Below are 25827 nucleotides of genomic sequence, written 5' to 3'. Positions count from 1 at the left end.
TATTTGGCTGATTCCTATTCTTCAAAATGTTTCTTCCACTTTTGCCTGAGTGGATAGAGGAATGAAATTAGAAAATTCTTAATGTATTACAGCAATGTCTTCTCACTGCTTTTGCAATTCTCCCATATTCTTTCAGACATTGTTATATAATGCACTAATTATATAGAGCATTTACAGTTTAAACTAAGATGAAACTTTCATAAGAAGAAGAAATAGATTTTGCCTCCTATGAAAGAACATTTGAATTAATTACCAACAACACACACCATTGCTCATTTCAACACAATTAGGAGTTTTGCTGCTAAAGCTGTACTTGGTCAGGTAACCGCTAGCTTATCGGGGCTAATTTTAGCTAATATTAGAAAACATTCGATCAATACTGCTGTGCAACTGGCATTCCTGAGTCAGTATGCTGGCTTATTATTTATTTTTGCAACTACTGTATTACACAAAATTTTAGCGTTTACTATTATCCTCTAATTTGCACCTATGGCCACAGTTAGCTACATAGTATCAGTATGCCATTGTCAAATTTGGGTGCAGTCAGTTAGCTTAATTTTATTACAAGCAATTGGCTTATGTAATTTGAGAATTGCATATCAAATAAATGTTGTTAGCAATACTGTTCTTTTTGTTCATTACACGAACTGACTTATCTAACATCATGCATCAACTTAACAATTAGCTTGATGCCTCAGCAACAAAGGATAAATGACTAAAGGAGGAAAATGGTCTCAGTTAACATTATGCACATGTTTAGGACAATGACAATGCAGATACTGATTTAAACTTTTTCTTTTGACACCAAAAATATATAATATATATCGAAAAATAAGAACATTTATTTTGTCACATGTAAATGATCATTAGTTACATTTATTTATATGGTAGTTTACAGAACACAAGTAACCCATTATTTATCTGTAGATGGAGAGATAGGCTACTGTATATTCACAACATATAACACAATTATCTATGGAAGTTTCTGTTTTCTTGCATTCTTGTGGTTTGTAATATATGAAATTTGTTTGTTATATCATACATATTTGCGAATTTTGGAGCTGAAGTCTACAAAAACTTCTCATTTTATCCACACAATAATTGATGGACTTCCTCCAATATACCTTACTTACTCGTCAAAGAATCACATGTACAGTAAATATTTTAACATTTTGGGGGCAGAAAAAAAGTCATTGACAGTTAAAAGCTTTGTTTTTTCTTGTTTCTCAAATAAAAAAAACTGTCTACACTGTATTTTATATCATATATTTATTTATAAAGTGCTTAATAGGCATAGATAGTTTATAGTATGTAATCGTATACTGTCATATTAGTTATTTTGTATGTTGTTGGTGGAGGAGTATTCCTTCAGCAATGTGAAAGCTGTTATATACATAATGTATACAAGTCCCAGGTTGGTACACCCACTTCCTACCCATGGTGGAGTTGGGAGTGTGGTTCTGCTGAAATCACGACAGTGAGCAGGTGACACCAGCATCTTCAGAGTGGTCACAATTGTGCACATTCCAGGCTATATGGGAGCACCCCTGCAGGGAGACCTCTGCACCACTGCACTTAAGATTGTCCAGCAGGATTGTTCCTGTGCCAGGCCCGAAGAAAGCTTGTCCCCAAGCCGCCGTGGCCTGTCCACAACTCATTTGGCGACACACAACCTGAGCGTCAGGGAGATCCCAAGCATCATCGCACACTGTTCCCCATCCAGAATTTAAGTACATCTCTACTCGACCCTCACATCGGTGCTGGCCACCCACCAGCCTCACCATTCCTACAAAAACAAAGAGTCATAAATTCAGTGTCTCACTTGTTTTTGAGACTCAGTCTCGGGGAAATAGGTTGATTTTTTGCTGGCTGAAGATATATTTAACCTACCTTCAGAGGGTTGTGTGGTAGTGGTAAGTGTGCTTTCTGGTACTCTAAAGTCACGTCCATTTGCAATGTAGAATTCAAAAGCTAAGGGAAGCAGAGGAAAGCAGAAAAAACAGATTGATGTTTCTGGATCCTAGGCATAACTGAAAATATAATATAATAAGCAACAGTAAGGCTCTCTTGTAATCACTCTAGTTATCAATACAGTAGGCCTCTTGCCTGGCTCCTTTAAGGTCACAATACAGAGACGCTTTGTGGGAACATTGTTTTGAAATTTCAACAATAATGTTTGCAAAATATGATTTGGTACTGATTTTGATGCTTACAACCCTCACTGTCATGGACAGATTATCACAATAAGCTGCTAGCAGGGTAGCCGGATAACAGTGAATAGGACCCAATAGCACATAGAGCAGGTACAGTTCAAAGATTTTAATTAAAGACACAACAGGGGCAAAAGCTTACAGAGTGGTGAGGTAGGCAAATATTATACTAGGTAAGCAGTCCAAGACAGGCAAACAAATCCAAAGTCCAGTAAACAGGCAAGGACCAGGAGAAACACACATTATCCCAAAAACATTGGGAAACAAATACCAGAGAGATGGCTAGTGCTTAAGGGGCAAATGTCTCAGGATCTGAGGATTAGAGCTGGTGCTCTCAGACTGATGGCCAGAGGGCTGGATGGGTTGCGGGTCAGGAGACCTCAGGTGTATGGCACGGGGACAGGATGAATGTGGAGCTGGAGACCCCAGGTGAGCGGTCCAAGAGGCAGGACTGAAGCAGATCAGGAGACCACAAGTGGATGGCCTGGGGGCAGAACAGATCGGCGGAGCAGGTCTGGAGGACGACCAGGAGGCAGGACCGAAGGGCCCAGCAGCTCTGGAGGACACCCAGGAGGACAGCAGTGAAGGCGGCAACCCTCCGGAGGACCGGCGGAGAAGTGCAGAGCCAGAGACCTGTGGCTGGAGATCTGAGCTGGGGACCAGCAACAGAGAAGCAGGAATGTGGTCCAGCGACACAGCAACACTGTGAGCAAGAGACAGTTGCTGCAACTCAGAAGGAACCGGAGGTTGCTACTGCAGCTCAGCAGGAGCGGGGAGTTTCCACAATTCAGGAAAAACCAGAGGTTGTGGTGCTGGTGACTGCTGCAGCTCAGCAGGAGCGGGGAGTTGCCACAATTCAGGGGAAACCAGAGGTTGTGGTGCTGGTGACTGCTGCAGCTCAGCAGGAGCGGGGAGTTGCTGCAGCTCAGCAGGGACAGGGGCAGGAGTCAGCTGGGCAGCAAACTGAAGACCAGGAGGTGATGTCAGATGGGCCACCAACAGGGGACCAGGAGCTGATCTCGGTCAAGCCGCTAATGAGGAACAAGGAGCAGGTGTCAGCCAAGTTGCTGTAGGGGAACCTGGAGCAGGTGTTGGCTGAGCCGGGCAGGACTGGTGTTACTTCAATGGTACTAAGCAACTGAGTCTTTGAAGCGCTGCACAACAAAGTCTCTGGAACACTGGGCAGCAGCAAGGATGAACAGCTGGGCAGTGGAGAGGCACAGCAACGGTGAAAGTCACACTAATGGGCCTGCCAGAAGGTAACTCCAGGGCAGGATCAGGTAGGAAATTGACTCGATCTGCTAGCAGGCCAGTGTACAGGCTGGTCTCTAGCAGGCCAGTGGTCGCCCACCCGCTGATTTGTCTGACTCGGATCGTCACTGATTAATCAGCCCACCTACAAGGCTCACCTGTCAAATACCAACGCAGCGTCACTGATCAACAAATATATTTATTTAGATTGCCGAGAGTTTATAATCTAAGCAATACGGTTACATCTCTCACATGCGACGGGGGTGTCACGGGGTTTTGACGTCATTTTTGGGCATACATGGATCCCTCCATGCAGGTTTTGGTCGGCTTCACTGTCCGATCTCTGGCTTACCCCCTTGATACAGGCAGGAAGTGAAGTTAACAAAGACACATGAGGAAGGATTCAAGTAGAATAAAACAGGAAATACACAACAAAACCCCAAAACTGTGATATAGATTATGTCTCCTTTGCCAATTCTAACTACTTGCTGAAGGAAGAATTACTGGAGACAACTGATTAAAAATGGATGCAACAAATGTATAATGGTAGTTTCCAAATAACCAGAAATTAATGATGTGGTATCTAAGTAAAGGGGAGTCTGTATGTGCTTTTAATTTAGCCTCAAAGAAGGGAAAGTTGGCCTGTAGGCATGCAGTGACGCTGATGTGCCTTGACTCATCCACTGTATTTTTTATGTTCTGTGTGCTGTCTCCTCCTCAGAGTACTACAGTTGTGCATTGCAACAGGACAGCTCAGCAGGACAAGCACAGATGACTGGATGAAAAGGAAGTATGAGCTTTTAGTGTAATTGATGACTTTAGATAGATGTTTGTGATACAGACAGTCCGTATTTATACATATTGTATATGTGCGTGTATGACTAATGGAGCCTGCTTAAGCTCCAAATGATGTTAGCGAAATCTGGTCAGGTCTTACGTGCACAGATAACTCCAGCATCTTCGTGATGGCCACAGTTGTGCTGACCCCAGCCCAGGTGGAAGCACTGAGACAGCTCTGTTTCAAAGCCGCTACATTCCACATTGTCTAGCAGGATCGGACCCACACCGTAGCCGAAGTAGGCCTGGGCCTTGGCTGCAATAGCTGGGCCACATCCAAGCTGCCTACACACCACGTTGGCGTTAGTCATGTCCCAGTCATCATCACACACCGTCCCCCAAACATTTCTGTAGAGGACCTCTACACGACCCTGGCAGCTACTGTTACCATTCATCACACGAATGCCTGATGTGCCTGCACAAGAATAAATAAACATGTACAGCATTGCAATTTTAGTAGAAGTGTCTTTTCTACAAAATCTTTATATATGGATATTAATATCATAGAAGGCAATGATATTCCCTGGTCAGTCCAATATTAAAACATACTGAGTTTGTGTTTACAAAGCAGGAAGCAGTATAATAGTGTTACTTTTTGTCTGGGCAGTTGTTGTTGTTGTTGTTGTTGTTGTAACAGTTGTTGTACTTGGTGCCTTGGTGACTGGGACTTTATTTGTTGCTGGAGGAAAGATAAAAAACATTCCAAAATTACTTGATGGCTTAATACACAAGTCTACCTGTTTTTTTACAGTATAATGAGCTTGGTATGTTGCATGTTTTGTTGTGCTGTGGTGCAACTCATTTAAAGACAAGGGGGAGAAATGGCTCCCCCTGTTGATTATTTGGCAAAAGTGCACATCTTATTTTTACTGTGGAAAGAATCCAGCAACCCCAATTGGACATGTTAATACAAAGGAGTCATAACTGGTGTGTGCTATGTTTGTATACCTTCTGTGTTATATGTTACCCAGAGTCCTCTCTGGTTTATTGTTGCCAGAGGGGGTACAGTAGTGGACCCTAATATGGATAGAAATGGAAATGAATGAAAGCTGTACAGTATTTCTACTAATACTATTTCTACTAATAATACAACTGCTTGTTACTAGCATGGATATCAATACTACTGCCATTGTAAACTCTTCTAGTTCTTCTTATATATCCCCCTGAAAATCAATAAATCACTTATATGTTCTATACCTCAGTATTACAAACTGGCTTATTCTCTAAATATGGTCAAGTAAATTTTCCACCACTAGTATTTCTTATTAACTGTAGTACAACCATTACTAATACCACAACTACTAATAACTACCAACATTATTATCACCAGTAGGAATGAATATAGACAGAATAAATGTACACATTCACATTGCTGCTAGCATTGCTGTAGACTCAACTCTTGTAGTTTAGTTATTGGTTTGAATAATAACATCATTATTCATCATTCTTGGTTTACATCTGTATGACTTGTGTTAATGGATATTCCATTACTGAAAGCAGCGTACCAGTGCAGGTGACCCCAGCATCCTCATGATGTCCACAGTTGTGTTTGCCCCATCCCAGGCTTTTGCATTTAGTCAGGTCCTGTTCAGTGCCGTAGCAGTTGACATTGTCCAGGAGAATCAGGCCAGTCCCATAGCCAAAGTAGGAGTTGGTGTGTGCATAGACGGCAGTACCGCAGCCCATCTGCTGGCACACCACCTGGGCATTGCTGAGGACCCAGTCATCATCACACACTGTGCCCCAGTTTCCCTGGTAGTAGATCTCTACCCGGCCTTGGCAGGTATTCTGTCCATTTGCCAGACGGATGGTGCCATCTCCTAAGCCAAGAGGGAGGGAAGGGATTTTCAGGGACTGGTGTTAAATACATCTTCCGCTAAAACATATTGTTATTCTGTAGATTTCTACATTAATGTCAAATTTAATGTGTACTGATTTTGAGGTATCAGAGGAAACTGTAACTAATAGGATGTGTGTGACAGAGGAAAAGACTGAGTGAAATTGATACTGAGAAAGGAGAAGAGGGTACAGTGGGTTTATACAATAGCCTCCATACCGAGTTATGGTGAATATCTGATATTGCACTAGGCGCAGATGTTGTCATCTTATGCCTCAGCACAGAAAAAAAACACACCTTTAAAAGAGACAATAGGGCTTGTCTATAAGTTAAAAATGCTTTTCACTGCATCAGAGACCCACCCTGTGGGTTTTAAGGCCACTGGAAAATTAGTTAGACGTCTCACTTCTGTTCTAGTCTTTCATGGTCCTTTTGGGGAATAAGGGAAAAAACAAGACGGCGACAATGACAAAGGCAAACCTAGCAAACAATAAGGATAGCCTGGAATTCAAGAAGCCTTTGAGATGTATTGTACAGTTTACCTGAAGATATATATAGGACACACAGTAGGACAAACTAAGCCATCATTCATTTTTTAATGAAACCTGCCCTTGCATTTTGTTTTATAGTAACATCTGGCATGCCACCTGTCTTCTAGAAGTGGGTGTGTGTTTGTTTGATTTTGATCCTAGAGCATAAAAAAAGGTCTAATCAAACAGAGAGAAAAGCTGGCCGGAAGTTTAATTCCCCTGAATACGAAACATATTTTCTAAGTATCCTCTACAGACAAGAAAGTCCAATCAGCATTTAAAATATTTGTATTGGAATCAGATATTCACTGTAACAGCGGTTTGATCTGCTTATTGCAGAGGGACAATGTGGCCTCTGCCCTTAAGCCATTATGCGAATCAGCCTGATGGCATGATTCCATTTTTGGAGGTAGACGGCTTATTTCATTAACCTCCCAGATTGCCCAGACAGGTGTGGTTTGTGTTTATCAAAGTGCATATTTGATGCAAGGTCTAACGCTCAGACCTCCGATAACAGATTTGTTTGGCCACTTGGTGGCAGTGGAAACACCCTATGAAAAAGGCACTGACACGTCACCTTTAAAGTTGACATGGCTATCGTGTCAGCAAACTGCCCATTCACACATCCGGCCCAGCATTCGTTGTGTAGCATGTTTCTGGCCACATGAAGAATGATGAAAGTCCAATTTTTGCTTTATTTTTAGTTCTGTTTTGGTCTCCACTAACTCATAAGGGAAATATGTGGCTCTTTAACCGCTGAATGCTCGACAGCTAGTTTCTAACTGTGTTTGTCTGCTGTGTGGTGTACAGAGGGTTTTTAGAGCTTTATCACTGAAAACAGTTGCCTGCTGCACAAAAATGACAGATTGAGAGCGGTGAGAGTGAACTAGAACATGTAAAGTTGCAGCCAGTAGACCCAAAACAATGAGCTAACAGATGCTATAAAGCTCCACAGACTTAAGGGGGACTGCAGTTTCAGATTACATTTCCCCGTGGGTTTATCACTACTGTGCAAACGACACATTTCACATACAAGAACTATGAAATCAGATATGAAATGGTTGTAGTTATTCACATCCTGTTTACATAAGTATTAAATCCCTAGATAATTATCTCAAAATTATCTTCTGGATTTTGGCCATATGCTTCATACTTTTTGAAAAAATCATCCCTCTGACATTTCAGGTTGGCAGAAGACCATTCTCATTTAGATAAAAGCAAGGAGCACTTACGTAAACCGGAGTTCTCCTGGGGCGGTGTGGTGCGATCCTCAAAACCTCTTGCCCCCACCATTGCTAGTTCTAGCAGCAAAATGAAAAGAAAGCAGGTCACTTTGTCCTCTTTTCTTTCCAGATTTATACATGAAGAGATGATTTACCACTACCTCAGCCAACTCAAAGTTATATAAAGGCTTTACCTCTGCAGGTGACACCCACATCCTCATAGTGATAACAATTGTGGATTCCCCAGCCCAGACTACGGCACTGGCTGAGGTCTGTTTCACTTCCTCTGCAGTCCACATTATCCAGCAGGATCAGCCCCGTGCCTTGTCCAAACTGAGAGCTGCTGCCCACTGCCACAGCCACTCCGCAGCCCAGCTGCCGACACACCACGTTGGCATCCACCATGTCCCAGTCGTCGTCACACACTGTGCCCCATGATTCATTGTAGCGCACCTCCACTCTACCCTCACACCTGTTACGTCCATTCACCAGTTGTACTTTGGAAAGATAAGCAGGCATCATCAGGTTTGCTGTCAGTGTTTAATCATATCATCCATTATGTCATGATTGAGATGAGGATGTTCAGGTTGTTTGGTTATGATTGTGTCACCTCACTGAAAAATCTGAGGCCCAAAAAAGCTCTACTGTCTGAGGGACATTTTAACAACATGTTTCTATTTGGAAAAAAAAGAGAAGATAAGAAGACAGACCAGCATAGCTGTATTGTAATGACAGTTAATAGCAAGAAAAAATCCGTCTGAACACAATAAGCCACATGACTCCTTGGAAGCGAATGAGTTGGATGCAGGAGTGTGGGAGGTTACATACCAAATAAGTGGGGATTAGGGAAACTGAGAGCTGGGAAAGTGACATTGTTTAAAAAGCCCCAGGCTCTGATCTACCTTCTGTACTCTCTTTCCCTGACACACAGCCAGACACTGACAGTGGTGTCTGGGCAGGTGTGGGAGTGAAGGTAAGGTAGCTGTATAGCTCATGCTTACCTTGGTACTGCGTCTTTACCAGGCTTTGCACGCCATTGGCTAAAACGGGAGAGAGGAGGGGATATGGGAACGAGAGAGAGAGCATGGTCAAATTATTTGTTGAAAGGAGGCTCTTTGCCTTCCATAGTTACTGTACTCTATATCTACTATATCTATTTTCCTGTAACACTAGACACAGACTGAAACCACAACAGGAGCCTGTTCAGACCATGTACTGCACCAGCCACAACAAAATATGTTAGTTAGCCTGTTCCTTCTATTTGGTTTTCAGCCATGCTAGCAGTATGGAAAGGAAAGGAAAGTCAACAATTATTGGATGAATTGTCAGAAAGGTTTGGACATGCATGGTCCTCAGAGGATGAATCCTACTAAATTTAGTGATTGCCTGACTTTTCACCCAGCCCCACCATGAGGTTGACATAACATAGAGTGTCTCGACAAGTATTCGACAGATTGCCATGAATTTTGGTGTTGCAAGGTGAATTTGGTTATCCCCACCACTTACTCTATCGGCACCATCGCTTTAAATTTCAATTTGCCCAAAACTTTGGTTTATGACCAAATACCTGAAAAGCTAATGACATTCACACCAGCCTCAGATATACTTTGTGTTGTGTGCTAATAATAATGTTAGCATGTTAACACACTGAACTATGATAGTGACCAGGTTAAATAATGTACCTGCTAAACATCATCATGTTAGCTTTATTATTGTGAACATTGTAGCACGTCGGCATTAGCATTTAGCTCAATGCACTGCTGTGCCTAAGTACAGCCTCACAGAGCCGCCAGTGTGGCTGTCGACTCTTGGTGTTTGAAAGTGAGGGACAAGTATAATAAACTCAAAATCTGTGACTGAGGGGTTACAAAATCTTCATCAATTTGTTCTCTCGATCATAGCACTTTTATTTAATGCTTGTCAACAAGGAAAAGTGGTGGGGACATAGGGGCTGATATTAGGGTGTGAAGAGATACCTAGCTGGCAAGACATCACCATCTGCGATATTAGGTTAGAATGAGACAAAAATATCCTTATATCCTTAAACAGTGTTTTAAAGATATCCTCATATGAATATAATAGAATATAATTATGTGCAGCTCTCAAGCATTCTGTGTTGCTTTCAGATTTATTTCTCCTGTAGATCATAGTTTCTCATGTAATATTGAACAAATATACCTTTCTGAAGGCATTTTTTATTTGTTATTTAAATGCAAGATATATTTCAGAAAGTTTTTTTTCAACAAGTGATGCTTTAAAAAAGTGGTGGGAACAAAATCAGCCATTTCAAAATGTGTAAATGACACCTGTGCTCGTCAATAGATATTCTTTATGCAAAACAAAGAGGCTCCATGTAGATCTGAGCTGTCATCTGTGAGTGATATGCAAGTGTTTTGATGCAACACATATTGTCACAGTGAAAAACGTTTCCAGCCGATTATAGGCTAGATGACATAACGCCTGAAGACTAATATCTTCCAGAGGGATTTTTCTAACAAACACACCAAATTAGTTTCAAGTTTATAGTCCGGGGAGACAAAGTTCTTATTCTAAGGAGGAGAAGAAAGGTTAAATGGGATTAACTTAAATATTACTTACTGGATACAGCCCGTCTGTTTATTTTTATGTCTCCTGAAATTTTGATACAAAAATAATGTTAGTAAGGCAAACACTTGGATATCTGTTGGCTCTATCACAAGACAAAACCAACAAGCTGCACATAAGCACATTTGAATCAATTGCTCTGTACTAGGGCCTATCTGTTGATCCATAATGTGCAGTCAGTGAGTGGAATTGATCCTGGCTTCCTTCAAAATAACTGCAGGGCTTTTAGCCAGTTATCACTGGTAAACACAGGGCAGACAGTGTACACAAAAGCTGTCATCTACAGGGAGTTCATATGCAGGTACACTGTGTTCTTAAAGCCTCAATGCTTAAGCATTTCATACCACCAACCTCCGGTTCTTAGCTAGAGTAGGAAAAATTACCCCTTACTGAAATTATACACTATACAGAAGCTGTTCTAGTGGACACTTGCCATTGAGAACTTGAAACAAGTGCACTAGACTTTAATGTCTATTATTATTCCATTTAATATATTTCCCTTTAACCAAAGAATGCACAACAAATATCACTGAGGAAGTGTCCTTTAGCTATTTAAAAAACTTACTTACATGTTATTACTTCATAAGTGCAAATGAAAACCAAAATGCAGTTATTATTTTATCTACTACCCCTTTACTAATTTACTGTCATATTTCTCAAAAATGACCCAAATATAGAAAAATACATAAAAAAAAACACTTGTTGTCCTGATCTCATGCAGAAGGTGAACTTCCTAATAGCCCTCTGTAGTTTTTGGTCAAATCCTACATGGCATCCCCGGCCCCCACCCACATACTCACCAAATCGTAGCAGCACACTGACGGCAACTAAGACTAGGGAACCCAGCAGGGACACCAGGAGCCAGACGGCCGGGTTCCAGCACCTACACTCGCTCTCCGCCACGCGCTGGCCTCGCATGGCTGCCTGACTGACCATCCGCCTGCAACATACACATTCACACACACTGTCAGTCTCTCTCATCCAGCTGCCCGAAGTCCTGAGCTACATGTGAGCGCACCTCTAAATGTAGCAGATTAGAGCGTTGTAGACACTTTTCTGCTACTACAAACGCAATCACTATTTTCTGTCCTGGTTCAGAGTAGCCTAATTATAGTATTGGATTGTTTTCTCTGATGGCGCCTGCAGCTGTTGGTATTGTGCTGTAGTAGGTATTGATGGTAGTCCGAAGTCAGGCTTGGGAAATGTGCCACTCAAAAAGAACTTGTTTTTTGGAGATCATGTGATGCACATGACTCCCTGTGGACATAAGAGGCCTGTAAGGAGGTTTGTATGTCATAAAAACACTTCTCAGAGCAAACCTGGAACAGATTATAAAGTCACCCCAGTTCCCCAGACATAGACATGTGCCACCGAAAAATTCTGCTGTTGCCAAGAAAACACCGGGAACTCAGAATCAAGTTACTTACTGTGCTGTTTTGTAAGCACAAAATGGCCGTGCACGGACCTGGCAGCTGGTAGCAGAGGCCGGAACAAGAGAACCAGGGTGAGGTCTGTTACACTGATGGTTACACTGAGGAAGTCTAATTTCCAAGCTTCGCAGCACCATCAACAGCTGGGGGAGGCTTGTGTTACAGAAAGAGGTGGGCACCTGTGGCATGGTTTTTGATAATCAAGGGGATTTTCCTACAGACAGAGAATATTGGGATTCGCTGACAATCACTCAATCATTGGAGTTAGATAGTACTGTGGTCAGACATTAAATACCCTGTATTCTTCTCATGTGAAAACTAGGATGAATGACATTTAGCTAAAACCGAAAGGGAATTAGGTTACTGAAATGCCGAAAGAAAAAGCAATACAGTATATCATAAGATCACCATGGGGAAGTTGGAATTCCAAATGTCACATATTCTTTAAGTATCCCAGAAATTAATTGACTTGTGTTTATTAGAAGCATGGTGTCATTAGGAGACCACAGCATGTGGCTTGGGTTGTTTGTCTCTTCACTGATGCAGAATTCCCCCTGACCTTACACAGGAATGTGTATTAGGGGATGATGAGGGGAGAATTTGATATTGGCCCCTCGAGATAGTGGACATTCCGAGCCCAGGGGGCACAAAAAGACATTTCTGCTTTCTGTGGTCCCCATCGTCAGGCATAAACACTGCTTCCTGCAATCTGTCACTAGAACCCTCCAAAACGCTTAGGCACCTGATGACACTGCAGGGGCGCCTCTCATCTCGTTGGAGAACAGGAGGCAGGAAGGAGAAGGGGGGATGTTAAAATCTTGAGCCACTGTACAGTATACATACAGTTATCTTCAGCTTGTGGAGGTATATTTAACACACAAGCTTTTGTGGGGTCATTAGTGACAAGAAAACAACTCTGGACAGTGCAGTCTTCATCCAGGTCCAGTCCTTTTTTGCTGGACTATTGCGTTGTCTCAAAAGGTGCAGTGCAGAAGGCCAGAGACCCACAGAGAGATCATTGTGCATCCAATTGGGAGGTGGGGATTTTAACACCAACACAGCGCTCCAGAACCACGTCTGTCTCATTTGCAGACTGTACCAACAAACCCCTCGAAACTCTGGGACAAATGGCTCAGTTGTGAGGGATGAAAAATAATCTAGTCCCCAATGTTATGTTTTTCAATACTCCATTCATGGTAGGATGTAGCGCAGATCCGCTGGGGAATAATGTTGCCTTTTGTGTCGGCTCTGCTTCCCCTCCCTTCTCACTTCCCTGTGCTGAGAAATAGCTGAAAGATCTCGGCCCCACAAAAATACCCCTTAATGTCTGAGATAAACCAAAGAATAATGCTGTCAGTCTCTTTAACTGGGAGATTTTCATGCCAGCTAAACAGAGAATCAGTGCATTTGTCAGCATAGTTTTTTTTTTCTGCAAAGGCTATTGAGTTTTTTGTGGAATGTCACAAAAAAATGACAAAAGACAGACATCTTGTTGAACACAAGGAAATGGCTTTCCCCAATATTAGAATTTAGAATTTAATAGTAATAAATCGCAGAATCTGAACGTGTTTGACATTGTATGATCATTGTATAATAAGGATCTGCCTTACAACAGTGTACAGTCTTAACATCTTCGTTAACCTCTATCCCTTCGCATTATAATGTCATAGCAAAAACAACTTAAATGATGGAGAAAAACTAGATTTAAAGACATAACCATCCATTGACACTTCAAGTATCATAATAATCAAATGAAGCAAATAAATAAATCAAAAGCAACATGGTAGTACATAAAAAATACATACCTGTTAAGTATTTATCTTCACCCACAATAAAAAACTAAATAAAAATAAAATAGGTTTTCTCCCCCAGAAACAAAGCACAAAAAATGTCCTCAGTGCAAATAGCAGGCAGTTTAATTCCACAAGTCACAAAGAAAACACAGAAACTTGTAGAAATGTAAGTAGGACACTCAGAGTATCCAGCGCTACTTGTTTAAGGTGTTTCATCTCCTTAACCCTGCCTGACTATAAGTACCTGGCTTCAGCGGCAGAGATTACGTAAAACAATAAATACCATAGCATTGTATGTTAATATTCCAACACCCTGCACTGGTCTATGCTTAAGACAAGCAGGAGGGGCAAAAAGAAAAAGAAAAAAAAAGACAAAGACAATGAAAGCTAACCCTTCACTGCTACCACTGCATCTCCAGTTTCAGGTAGCGCTCAGAGAAGGTGCGGTCCTGCTCATCTCTGCACACACTCGCAGGGGGAGACAAGGCTGTGGCTCAGGTCCTGTGTCTGTGAATGTGTGTGTGTGTGAATGTGTGTGTGTGCATAGAACCCACACAGAAGTACTCTAGAGCAAAACACTGTGCGATTATGATGCAATGAAAGTTATAAATCAGAACGTCGTACACAGAAGTTCCTAGAGAGTTTTGAAGAAATCCTCCAGTCCTCGTTAACTCCCACAGAAAACTGATGACTGACAAATGATCCACCGCAGTGGAATGAAAAGACAAGGGAAAATGAAGATGAAGATCTTGGCTGAGTGCTTAATAATGCAACTTTGAAGCGGACATAAAATTATGCTCAATGTGAGCTCTCCTTTAAAGTTCCGACACCACCTTTCATCAGATGAATGAACGATACACTTTCTTAAAATAATCTTCACCAACATGATCTCACCCTCAGCATGCGCATCATCTGAAATAAATAGTACTCCACAAACCTTATTCCATAAATTCCTGCACTCCATCTAGTGTATTTGTTTTCCAAAAAGTTTCTCCTTTCAGATAGAAAGAAGCTTTATGTGTCTGAATGTGTAATATTTCAAACATACTGTATTCTATAGTTCTTTCAATCGTCCTCTTACAAAGAAAAGCCTGGGGCCTCTCTGAATTGTGCAGCAGACTAATTGCAATTGCTTCCAAACACTAATCCCTCTTGAGCCGTGGAGAAACGTGCAAGCTGTCCACGGCCATTAACAGGCTTTTCAAGGGCCAATTCAGGCCTCCTTCCTGCGGCTTCACATGAAACAGTAGTTAACCCAAAATACAGGGATTCTGTTACACTAAGTTACATTTCTGAACCCCCAGGATAGGATTGAGACACTGCATCACACAGCCCAAATTACAGATTTACTATATAGCCTTGTCTTGCCATCTTTGGTCTGGCTGCGAATTACTCCACAGTAAACAACAGTATGAATGTGTGTGTGTGTGTGTGTGTGTGTGTGTGTGTGTGTGTGTGTGTGTTTTGAATCAGTGTGTTTCCAGAGCAAACTTAGAACGGTTACTGTAAATATTCCAACTATTACTTACAATAGTTACTCGTTGAGTTATTAGTTTCAGCTAATTATTTTTTATTTACTTAGTTACTTACCTGAGTTTTTACTTCATTAGCTAATTTATTGACCACTTGGGGGCAGCAGAAACAAGCTGTGAACACAACCCTAACATATTTGCACCTTATAAAATCTTTATAGCACAATTATTAGCAAACAGCTGGCCTTTTTACACACCCAGGGATACAGAGCAACACTGTCATTCATTCGGAGTCGTGTTTGTGACCACCTGATGAGTGTGAGTCCAATATTAATTCACGTTTTAGCTCTGTTTTTGGTCTCCACCAATTTCTGAGGGAAAAATCTGGTTCTTTGGTTGCTAAAAGCTTCACTATATTCACTATTGCTAACTTTGTCTTTCTGTGATTGATGCTGAGCAGGTAGTGTACAGTGGGTTCATCAGCGATTTTTTAATGAATCAAAAGGTAAAGTTGCGGGCTATGACACCAAAACAATGAGCTGAAAAATGCTAAAACATTTTGTACATCATAGAGCTGAGGGGAACTACATAGTCAGGTTTGGTTTGTAATTAAGAGTGACCTCTCCTACATAAAAGTCATATGATGATGAAAATGTCTGCTGCATTCTTACAATTAATTCTGTAACCTGGGAACAACTGTCAAATATACTTTACAGATGTGTAATTTCAAGACATAACCACATTATAAATATAACAGTAGTAAAAGTAATACATTTGTAGATTCTGTAGCACACTCATTATCTGTTTACTATGAAGGAAGAAAAACCAGCTGTTTGATCCTTATTGAAATATACAAGAATTATAATTTCTCCCCAAGGTGCTAATAAATCGAGGAAAGAACAAGATAGTTGATTTATCTCCTGACTGTATCACAGCATTGGAACACTGCTGGTCTATCAGATCCACAGTAACCACGGTAATGATTGCGACATTTCAAAAAACTATTCCTTAATATTATTTTCATTGTGGCTTAGTATTTCTTCTTTGCTGTCACCTAGTATTTAAAAACTATATATGCGGCACACAGTCACAGTTGATGAGGGATCTACAGGTGTCATCCCTCTCCCAGTGTGTTGGAGGGTTAGGCTTAAGTGTTACTGGACTCTTCCACACACATATTACAAGGATTCCCAGCTGTGCTAAGACATACAGTGATGGAGAGATGATCAGCAGTGGTCACCTACAATACAAGCCTGACTGTGAGTTAAAAAGCCTCCCTCTTCTTCTAAGTGCTTAGGGGCACTGCAGTGAGGAATCTCTTTGATAGATAACTATGTTATTTCCTCACTCATTTCCTCAATGTTGTATTGTTAATGTTGGAGTCTGAATTTTGTGGGACCAGCTTATGTAAGCTGTACACACAGTGAGAGTAAACTCAAAAACTAGATTCCCGCGCACTCCAGTTCATCAACCTGAACCACACTAACCTGCTTGAATGTGATATATTGATTGGAAATCAGTCCAATGAGCTCAGATGTTTGTGCTGGTCTATTACCATTATGGGGCTTAGATGAAAAGAGAGAAACAAAGCTTCCGCAAACAAAAGGCAGGAAGGAAGGAAAGGCTCAATGAAGACCTTTCCAAATTTCCAAGAAGAGACACACGCAATGTGAGCCAAACGGGCTATTTTCAGTTGGAAATTGTGATGTTTCTCTTAGTGTGTGATAATTTGGTGGGGTCGGCTATGGTATATGTTCTTGGAGTCTATTTTACATAACTCCAGTGGAGCACACTATAAGGGGTAGCAAGTTCATAGATCACCTTTGGTTTTGTCATGGTGTCAAAGTCTCACAAAGCTATAGGTTAGGTAAATGAATTCGTTCTGTAGTCATGAGGGTCTTGAATTTGAGCTTGACACAAATAGTGCCACGTGACATCCTGTTACCTTTGTCTTGGACTATTATTTCAAGTGGGTCATGACGACAGGTATTGGATATTGCAGGTGGGAAAACTGTGACACAAATATCATCCAGACGTCAAGACTTTGAGATTTAAGTCCTTTATTGCCATGTAATTCCTAAATTCCTTCACAAAAATTAATCACAGCAGTGAGTATGATGCATAACATGTGGGCTCAATAAATAGACTTGGTCTGGTGACTTTGATCTTGGTGTTCGTTTTTAAGATTTCAGTGACAAATTGCTGCCGGTATGTTACATCGTCTCCAGGGTATTGCGCCAGTGCCGGCAAAATAATTGTTTGATTCCGGGACTCAGATGTCTTGGAAATAAAAGACACTAGGACAAAACCACACCTGCCTCCGGTCATTTGGCTCGTGTAGTGAAAACACTTGAAACACACACAAAGGTTTTACTTGAAATATTGTTTTAATACAAATTACAGAATAAGCCACAAAAGACACTTTATTCTTGCAAAAGATCAGATTATAAAATATGAAACTACAGACGACAACAAAAGAAGTCGGCAGAGTATCACATATGATTCAAAAAGGCAAATATATATTTTGCTGATGCTTTTCGCATTATCACAATTCTATCACATTATAAAATATACAGAAAGATGTACCTCGCATCACAGATGGTGTCCCACTGAGTTGTTCCAAAAATACAGGAATCCCACAGTATGTGCCAGAATATATTACATGTGAAAATTTAGGTATAGGTACAGAAACATGATCACAGCATGTGCCTGGTCTCATCACGTGCAGATCACAGTCGAGGCAGATTTACAGTGGGGTCAAAAGCAGCCCAAACACAGAAACAGGATATCTACTGTATTTGCAGGGAGGTCTTTTAACTCTTAGAAGCAAACTGCGTTAAATGTTTAAGGAGATACAGCCACAGGCACTGGAATATTTTTGCAGTGCATGTGCTCTCCCTCTCTCTCTGTTCCTGCCTCTTCCCAACAGTCTGCCACACGTGAGCATACAGAGATGGAAATGAGAGAGGGAGCGGTCCAAGGACACCCTGATAACGCAGAGTGATGTACTGAATTTCTCTCTTTCTGTCCATCTCTGTCACTTTCACCCTCACAATGAGCACAAACCGTTAGAGATGCTCTCCCCTAATGCACTTGCACTACTGATAAATTACACTGCAAACATACTTATATTCTCTCTCTACTTATACAAATGCCACCCAGTGGCCAGGCATGGCATGTTTGGCCTCTTTGATGGATTTTGGCAACATGATATTGAAAAGGTATGTACATACCGTTGAGGATTTATACATTTCAATATCATTGTCGTTGCCAAATAAGGAAATCTCAGGAAGCATTTTCAAGCAACGACCAAGGGATCATATTAAACAGCGCATTCCTGTTGATTACCTCCTCACGTGCAGAGAAAAGTGAGATATATAACTAGGATAACGATAGCAATCACATATTAGATGAAATGCATATTGTGAAATGCAACTGACAACTCGACCAGACTGACTAAAATATTACTGTGACCACGATGCAAGCATAAAAACATAAAGGATTCAATTCCTGGTGAAAGGAAATGTAAGATGGTGGATAGTCCTCACAATCAGATCAGGTAACATAAAGTGTTGCGAAATCAGACCTATTGAAAAAACAAGGATCTATGGTGAGATCTGTTTCCCTTTACCACCACCTACAGACTTTCCCTCCCTCCCAAGCCCCTGTTTGTCCTTCCCTGCCTCCTCATTAGCCACTTGTTCTGCACTTCCTAATTATCTTTCCTTGGTGTATTCAGACATTGAGAATGTTTCCTCTGTCTAGTTAACTGCATAGCTTTACTGTCATAATGTCCAGCCATTCTTTAATCCCGTTTCCTGTCTTACTACAAACAGTGTTTTTTTTTTAACATCCCCTGTGCCTGCCACTAGTCTCTGCACGCTTGACTTTGAACTTTGATTTAGTAAATGTATTTTCAGCCCAGCCTGCTGTGTTCTGTGTCTGCTGCTTCCCTCCTTCCTGTTTGCAAGTTATCCAAAACTGTGACACAAGGGACATTTTGCCAGTGCTTTAAAACACATGCACACACACATCACCGGTGTTCCTCTTTCATTAAACACTGTGCAGACACCTGACATTACACGGAGAAAATACAATTAAAAGATGATAAACGCTAAGAGAAGGTTTTATGTTAATATTGCAATTTATGGTACTATTGGATTCTAGAGTAGGCCCTTTTACAGCAGCCATTTTGGCTTGTTATATTAGGAAAAGCACAGGTGACAACATTAATGATGGCTTTGTTCTATTCTAAGTTCTATTCCAGTAACCCATGATAGTGTGACAAAGAGCCAGGGTGCATAATACCTGCACCTGAAAGTGAAGCATGGAAGGAAATGGAATACCATCATTCATTTTATCATTTGAGCTTTTCCTACAGTGACATGTTAAATGTCTTTTGGTGAAAAATGTGACCTACTGTTTCTGTGAAATCTTATAATTCATAACATTTGATTTCAAGGGAGCATATTGTAGCTTATTCATTAAACTGTGTTTTCTCCCAGAAGATACCAGTGTATAATTATTTGTCTAATTATTTCTCCCAGAGGACAAAATAACACTGGTTTCATAAAATGGGATTCTTATCCACAGCACATAAATATTAAGGTATATTAACCCTCAAAACTCTTGCATACATATAATTATCATGACAAAAAAAGAATATAATGCAGGTTGTCAGGTTATCTGCCAACTTGACCATTAGTTAGTGGTTTAGTAAGGAGCATTAGGAGAATGCTTTGCATTAAAATATAGTTAATAATAATAATAATAATTACGCCTGTTTATGATAAATCAAAATATGATCCAATACGATGCTCCCTCTTCACTCTGTACTAGCAGCCTGCCGCCACTAGTGGTCACCCGTCTCACACAAGTTAGTTGGACTCGGTTTAACGCAATGATTATGTTGCCTTCAGGGATTGACAGAAATACTGCAATTAGTGTAAAAACGCACATAAACACTTAAATGCACCGGCACCCCAAAAAGGCAGGGTATTTATTAACTAGGAAGTTTAGGAGAAGAGGAAAATGCAATTAGTAGGAATGGTAGAGATGTAAACAATAACTCCTGAGAGATAAATTAGTACTGAAACTTTGATGCAAACATTGCACTGTCAATAAAAATGACTCTCCCCGTTGTGTTGTTGGAGGACAATGCAAATCTATCGCGCTTGACTTTCAACATTCACACGGAAAATTTGTTTTGGTATTCCTAATGATTGTCATTTCATCTGAGCTCAATGATGAGACGTGGACGAAGCGCACTTGAATGCAGCAGTGTTCCCGGACGGGCCAGCAGAATTACGCTGGACACACAATGTGTATGTGACACTGCTGCCTGACAGATAAACAAACCCCTTCTTGTGTGGCTCTATGGACCTTTAACAGCTGAACGGTATCAGTCTCAATGTTGCTAGACAGCTCATTTTAATGCCGATAAAAGCACTTTGGTTGAAAGATAATGACTCCATTGATGAAATGTTAAATATAAGAATTGCGTCCGCTGAGAGGTGAGTTTGATACAACAAGTTGTGGCTAGAAAACTTAACGGTTAGCTAATACTGGCTAACAAGACGTAGTAGCTAATTTAGTGGTCAGGACTTGCTCTTTCCAGTATACTACAGACTGTTATTCACGCCGCTAAATAGCGTTACATACATCAGCTACATGACCATATAATAGTTTGCTAAATGAAGCTAGTTAATTAGCCGTTGACCGAAGTCCCTTCCTCTGTAATATGAACCTTATCCCTGCGCCCACACGGGCACCGCTAAGTTGGGCTAGCGATGGGTGAAATTGGCCACAGTAATGATAGCTAACGGTGCATTACTGTTTGCGCTTTTCAATGGAAGTTCACCAGTTCACTTGTTGCATCCTCAGCTGACTGCTCCTAAGCATAAGCTCCATTAATCGTATCTCGTGCTGAGTAAATTTAGATTTGCCTGTTTGCTTTTATGCTCTCCAGTGCTCAAAGGTTGTTCGTTCTACCATACATCTGCATGATACGGATATGTGTAATTAATTAATATTAATGTCATGATTTGCTTGGTAGGTTTTAACATCACAAGCTGCATAGAGAGAGTTTCCAGAGGCAAATTCTTTCTCCATTTTTAACAAAAAGCACAAGTTTTCATTGGTGTATTCATTGTGCTTGTTTTCCTGAAGCTCTCCAGAGGGCTGCCTTCTTTTTTCTGAATCCTCTCTTTACCAGAGAAAACCAATAGTCTAATCATCGTCTGTGCTTTCACCTTGCTGGAAACATTGCATTTCTTGTTACTACATTCATCTAAAACGTTTGAAAATAACTAACCATTTCTCCAATACTCTCACATCCCCCTCATCTTTCCAGTGACCCGGTGTGATAATTGCATGCTGCATGTCCGATAACCTCCCATCACCCACCTGCACTTCCTCTCATTTCTGATGCATGGCCCTCCTTTAGAGATGAATACGTCTCACCGTTCCTTGCATGTTGTGCTGTGAATGTGGCGTCATGAGGAAAGACAGGGATAACCCTCCGGCACTGTCATCCACAAAACCATGCCAGGGCCAGACACACTATGGACGAGAGCTAAAAAGGCTGCATGCTGATTTGGAAGCAGAGAAGCACCGTACACAGCGGGCCAGTCGACACCTCTCTGTGGAGCTTAGGCACCTGCGGGAAGAAGCAGAGAGGGAACTGCAGAGGGCCGTGAGGGAGCTGACGGCCAGGCGAGGGTGCCAAAAAGACAGGCTCTATAACAGACATTGCCGTCTGCTGGCTAATGAGGTGAACATTAAAGACAGTGGACGATGCGCTGAGGTTGAGTCCACAGGGAGAGAGGCTTTCTGTTTTGGAGAAACTTACACAAAGCTGGAGCAGTTGCTGCTGACGCTGAATGAAAATATAAATGGTGAGCAGGCAGTCTATAAATTGCATCACAGGGAGGAATTGGAGCTAGAAAAGGCCATCTTCCTCTGCCACCTGCTAGAGGCCTATGGAAGACTGGTGCAGGGGAGGCAGAGAGCAGAACCCCGCAGCTACATTTTTAAAAAGCCAGATCAAGAAGACAGCAGTAACTCCTGGCAGACAAAGCCTCTCCTAACAAACTCCAGGGCCTTGCTACAGAGATCCCAGAGTGCCTCCCACTCACCAAACAAGAAAACCAAACAAGATCGACGAAAGCAGCCTTTAGGGAGGGCCCTCACTGTAGCTGACCCCTGCACCACTGCTGCAGTCGTGGACACCTGTCGGGGCAGCTCTCTGAAAATTTGTCACCCTCACAACACTCCCCATGCAGGCTGGGACAACCAGCCCCCCTACTGCGCAGAGTCCTCTGGGTCAGGCATGTCATCGCCCTCCAAATGCATGGACAGAAACATGGAGGTAAGCTATTTCATATTTGCAAATTCCACACATGGTTCCAAAATTGTAATCAAGCACAATACTGCTAGCATTTCCTCTTAACTCATACACTGCATCAGTATGCATTTACATACAGTATGTTGGTAGCAGTCTTGGAATATTTTTCTTTGGTGGTCTTCCTTCATAACCATACAAACTATGAAGCCCTTAGGGATTTGTGGATATCTTTTTGTTTTTGTTTTTTTTAAACCAATCCTTTGCATTTTAATAAGATCATAATTTTAAGTAAGACTAATATGGCAGATCACATCAAAACCTGTGTTTTGACTTGTGAAAAGAGGAAGTAGGCTAGATTGGCATACATTGCATTCACATGATAAATCGTAGGTAGATAGAGCCGAAACAGGAACGTGTTGGCAGTGGTCCCACCCAAATTTTCTGACTTGACCTTGATTTAAAAGAAATCATTACTCCCAAACAGGACGAATTCATAATTTTACTTTCAGACAGAATGACTGCAAAATGTATCTAGCATCAGAGGCTTGCACAATCCTCAAGATATATAAAATAAATAGTGAGATATCAGAACGCATTTTCTAATAGCTGATGTGGACAAATTTGACATAAACTGGCTACTTAGGACTAAAAGAGTGACACAACAAGACCCACACAGGGATCACACAGACGACAGCTCTGTGCTCGTCTAAGCTTTGTAGAGAAGGGATTGGCAAAGAACTAGTTGAAGAAATTTATATTTTGAGCATCACCTAATGTTACTCCATGTGTACTGTTTGCTCAATCTAACATTAAAACATGATGAATTAGTTAAAACAAGAAAACATGATTTGTATTGCAGTGGAGTATTGTGCATCCTTGAATTGTAAATTGTTAATTTGCTTCTTATTTTCCTCATTAGTGTACGAAAATGCATGCGGCAGAGATGTTGACCTAGGCTATGCTCATCTAAACACAAGCTGATCAACACAGTAATTAACTGACGCATAGACCACAAACCAATCATTGCCATTTTAGTCTTCTTCAAGGATCAAGTAGCCTCAATCAAGTGAAGACAGTATGTAACTGTGGAACAATCTTGGTCTTACTCTGAGGCACCACTGTTTTGTCTATATGGTTGTCAGAGACGGAGAATTGTGCAGGATGTGAGGAGAAAGGTGGAGTTAACACATGTGGGTGGATCTGTTTATGTTGGAGTGGCAGAAGTGGGTCAATTTGCCTCCGTCTCTTAAATTTTGGTTTGAAGTTTTCATGGAGAGGAAATTGAATAATTAATCAAAGCTTCAACTGTATCTAAACAGCAGTGCCCACTTGCCAAACCTCATAGCTGTTTCATATTTATTGCGCAGCCCTGCTTAGGCATCGCCCTTGTTATCACAGCAACTGGCATTAGGGTGTCTATTTGTGTCTATTTTTGAAAGCATTCTTACATGACAGCATTTGTTTTTAACTTTTTCTGTAACTTAGTCTGCCACCTGTTTGTATTTTCTAAATGACCTGTCTATGCTATGAAAGTGTTTGTTTTTTAACCTCAAATGGGATACTGTACCTAAATAATTGTGCATATATTATATTCCCTAGGAGAAATGTGTTTATCGTAAAGCCATTTAAAGTGCAGCTTAGAGAATAAAATTTAACAGTGAGGATAGTACATCCTGGACAGGTCGCCAGTGCTTTTGTGTATTATAGTTAGTATAATTAGTATTATAAAATGCTAATTTGCTTAAATCTGAGAGAATTTCCAAAAGAAAGCCAGAAGAGATTTGGATAAAAGAGAGGAAAGCAATTATTTATATTGTCTTATAAGATGCAACACAGCAGACAGTGAAGCAATGATGGATCGATCAGGGTATTTATCAGCTGTTGTATCTGAGGTGTGGTGATACTGTAACATTACAGACTCCAGCTCCTGAAAGCTTTTTGCTCAATTCAGAATGATCTTTCAGAGTTGTTGCTTTTCCTCTCTGTTCTAATTTAATAGAGAGCCTTTTATGTGAGATGTATTTGACCAGCAGCCAGCTCTTCAGTCACGTGACAGGCAGATGGGGAAACTTTGTCAAAATATGTCAGCGTGATAGGATGTCGATACCACAGAACCACGATGGACCTGGCTACAGCTAATTTCTGTGCAGAGCATATTCTGTTTGACAGGCATTAAGTTATGTTGACTGGATGTTTTTCTTTGTTGTATGCTCAGAGCGATGTTTTCTATTTACCTTACCTGTGCCGTGTACAACATGTGATAAGGACACTTGCTGGTGGCAATGTTCATGTATGCAGCAGTAATCTCACATATTTTGTTCTTTGTTGGTTGTTTTGCTGTTAGCGACTCTGTTCCTGATCAGAGAGTTCATTTATATTATCGAAGGAGCTACAGCAGATTACAAGTGGAGTTTAGTTGAGTTCACTTCAGCGTTGTTTTCAGTCTGTAGGCTTCTAAAGCCATGGTCTTGTGAGCAGACTGTAAGTAATAAGGGAATAGACTGAAGCTGTGAGATGCAAAGTTAGAAGCTTGTTTCTGTGGCATGAGCTTGACCTTTCTGTCTATCAAAATCAACCCTTTTCCCTGTGTGAATACTGTCAGTACATTAAAATGGGGATGATAGACAGTTAAGGGTGAATGAATATCACATTGATTTTCAGAGTGAGGCATTGTAAATGTAACTATCTTAGTGTTGACTGCACACAGTGTACCAGAAAAATGCTAGTTAAAAAAATGAAGGCAAAATGTCTATTTTTAGCTTTGCTGCACCCAGCTATGGGTTTTCTAACAGTGACCTTTAAAGGAACAGAAGGTAGACCGTTGTACTTTATCAAAGCACCCACCCTCTCAAGCTTCAGCAAGCTTTGTGACCTGCAACAAAGCAGTCACAAAGTATTAAAATACATTTGGTCTGCTGTATATGAGTTGAACAGGCTGGAAAAGAAGTGATACCCTATACTAATGTGTAACTACGTCTTACTTATTGTGACATTTAACTATGTGTATTAGCAGTGGGCGATTAAAAAAAAACATATTAGAACATGGTATAGGTCATTTTATATTTCAACAGTGCATACATACATTTGGAAATGTGATTGATAAACTGTTTGTTTACAGATAGACTAGCCTGATGAGAATGCCAGTTTAATCACTTGCAACATGCCCAGATTGCCCTTAAAGAACCAAAGATACAGTATTAATTAAAAACAATAGCAAAATACTTGGTATGTACTGTCATCGATTCTTAGTGTCTGTACAATAATGATGCTAAAGGTACTTTAAGATAATTATTAT

General features: G+C 40.9%; 2 protein-coding genes across 7 annotated transcripts in view; one reads left to right on the top strand and one right to left on the bottom strand.

Moving 5' to 3' along the window:
- Positions 1-855: 855 nt before the first annotated feature.
- Positions 856-9918, bottom strand: LOC119895366 (scavenger receptor cysteine-rich domain-containing group B protein). The gene is made up of 8 exons (XM_038708449.1): positions 8083-9918; positions 7898-7966; positions 5804-6118; positions 5247-5315; positions 4891-4977; positions 4399-4713; positions 1891-1971; positions 856-1786 (listed from the first exon to the last, which is right to left on the bottom strand). The coding sequence occupies exons 1-8, from the start codon at positions 8408-8410 to the stop codon at positions 1470-1472; spliced, it is 1581 nt and encodes a 526-aa protein (XP_038564377.1). The 5' UTR covers positions 8411-9918; the 3' UTR covers positions 856-1469.
- Positions 9919-9945: 27 nt separating this feature from the next.
- LOC119895365 (RIMS-binding protein 2) overlaps positions 9946-25827 on the top strand; it is a 70871-nt gene continuing 54989 nt past the window's right edge. For 2 of the 6 annotated variants that reach the window (XM_038708445.1, XM_038708441.1), the window contains exon 1: positions 9946-22556. In XM_038708445.1, the coding sequence (XP_038564373.1) occupies positions 21660-22556 (897 nt within the window). In that variant the 5' untranslated portion in view covers positions 9946-21659. The remainder of the gene's footprint in view (positions 22557-25827) is intronic. The other 4 variants (XM_038708448.1, XM_038708447.1, XM_038708442.1 and 1 more) reach the window with 3 other exon arrangements.

The sequence above is a fragment of the Micropterus salmoides genome, unplaced genomic scaffold, assembly GCF_014851395.1.
Source record: "Micropterus salmoides isolate LMB-PRFRI ecotype aquatic unplaced genomic scaffold, ASM1485139v1 Ms_hic_scaffold_9, whole genome shotgun sequence".
NCBI classification, from domain to species: domain Eukaryota; kingdom Metazoa; phylum Chordata; class Actinopteri; order Centrarchiformes; family Centrarchidae; genus Micropterus; species Micropterus salmoides.
This window is presented reverse-complemented; position numbering and strand designations above follow the sequence as displayed.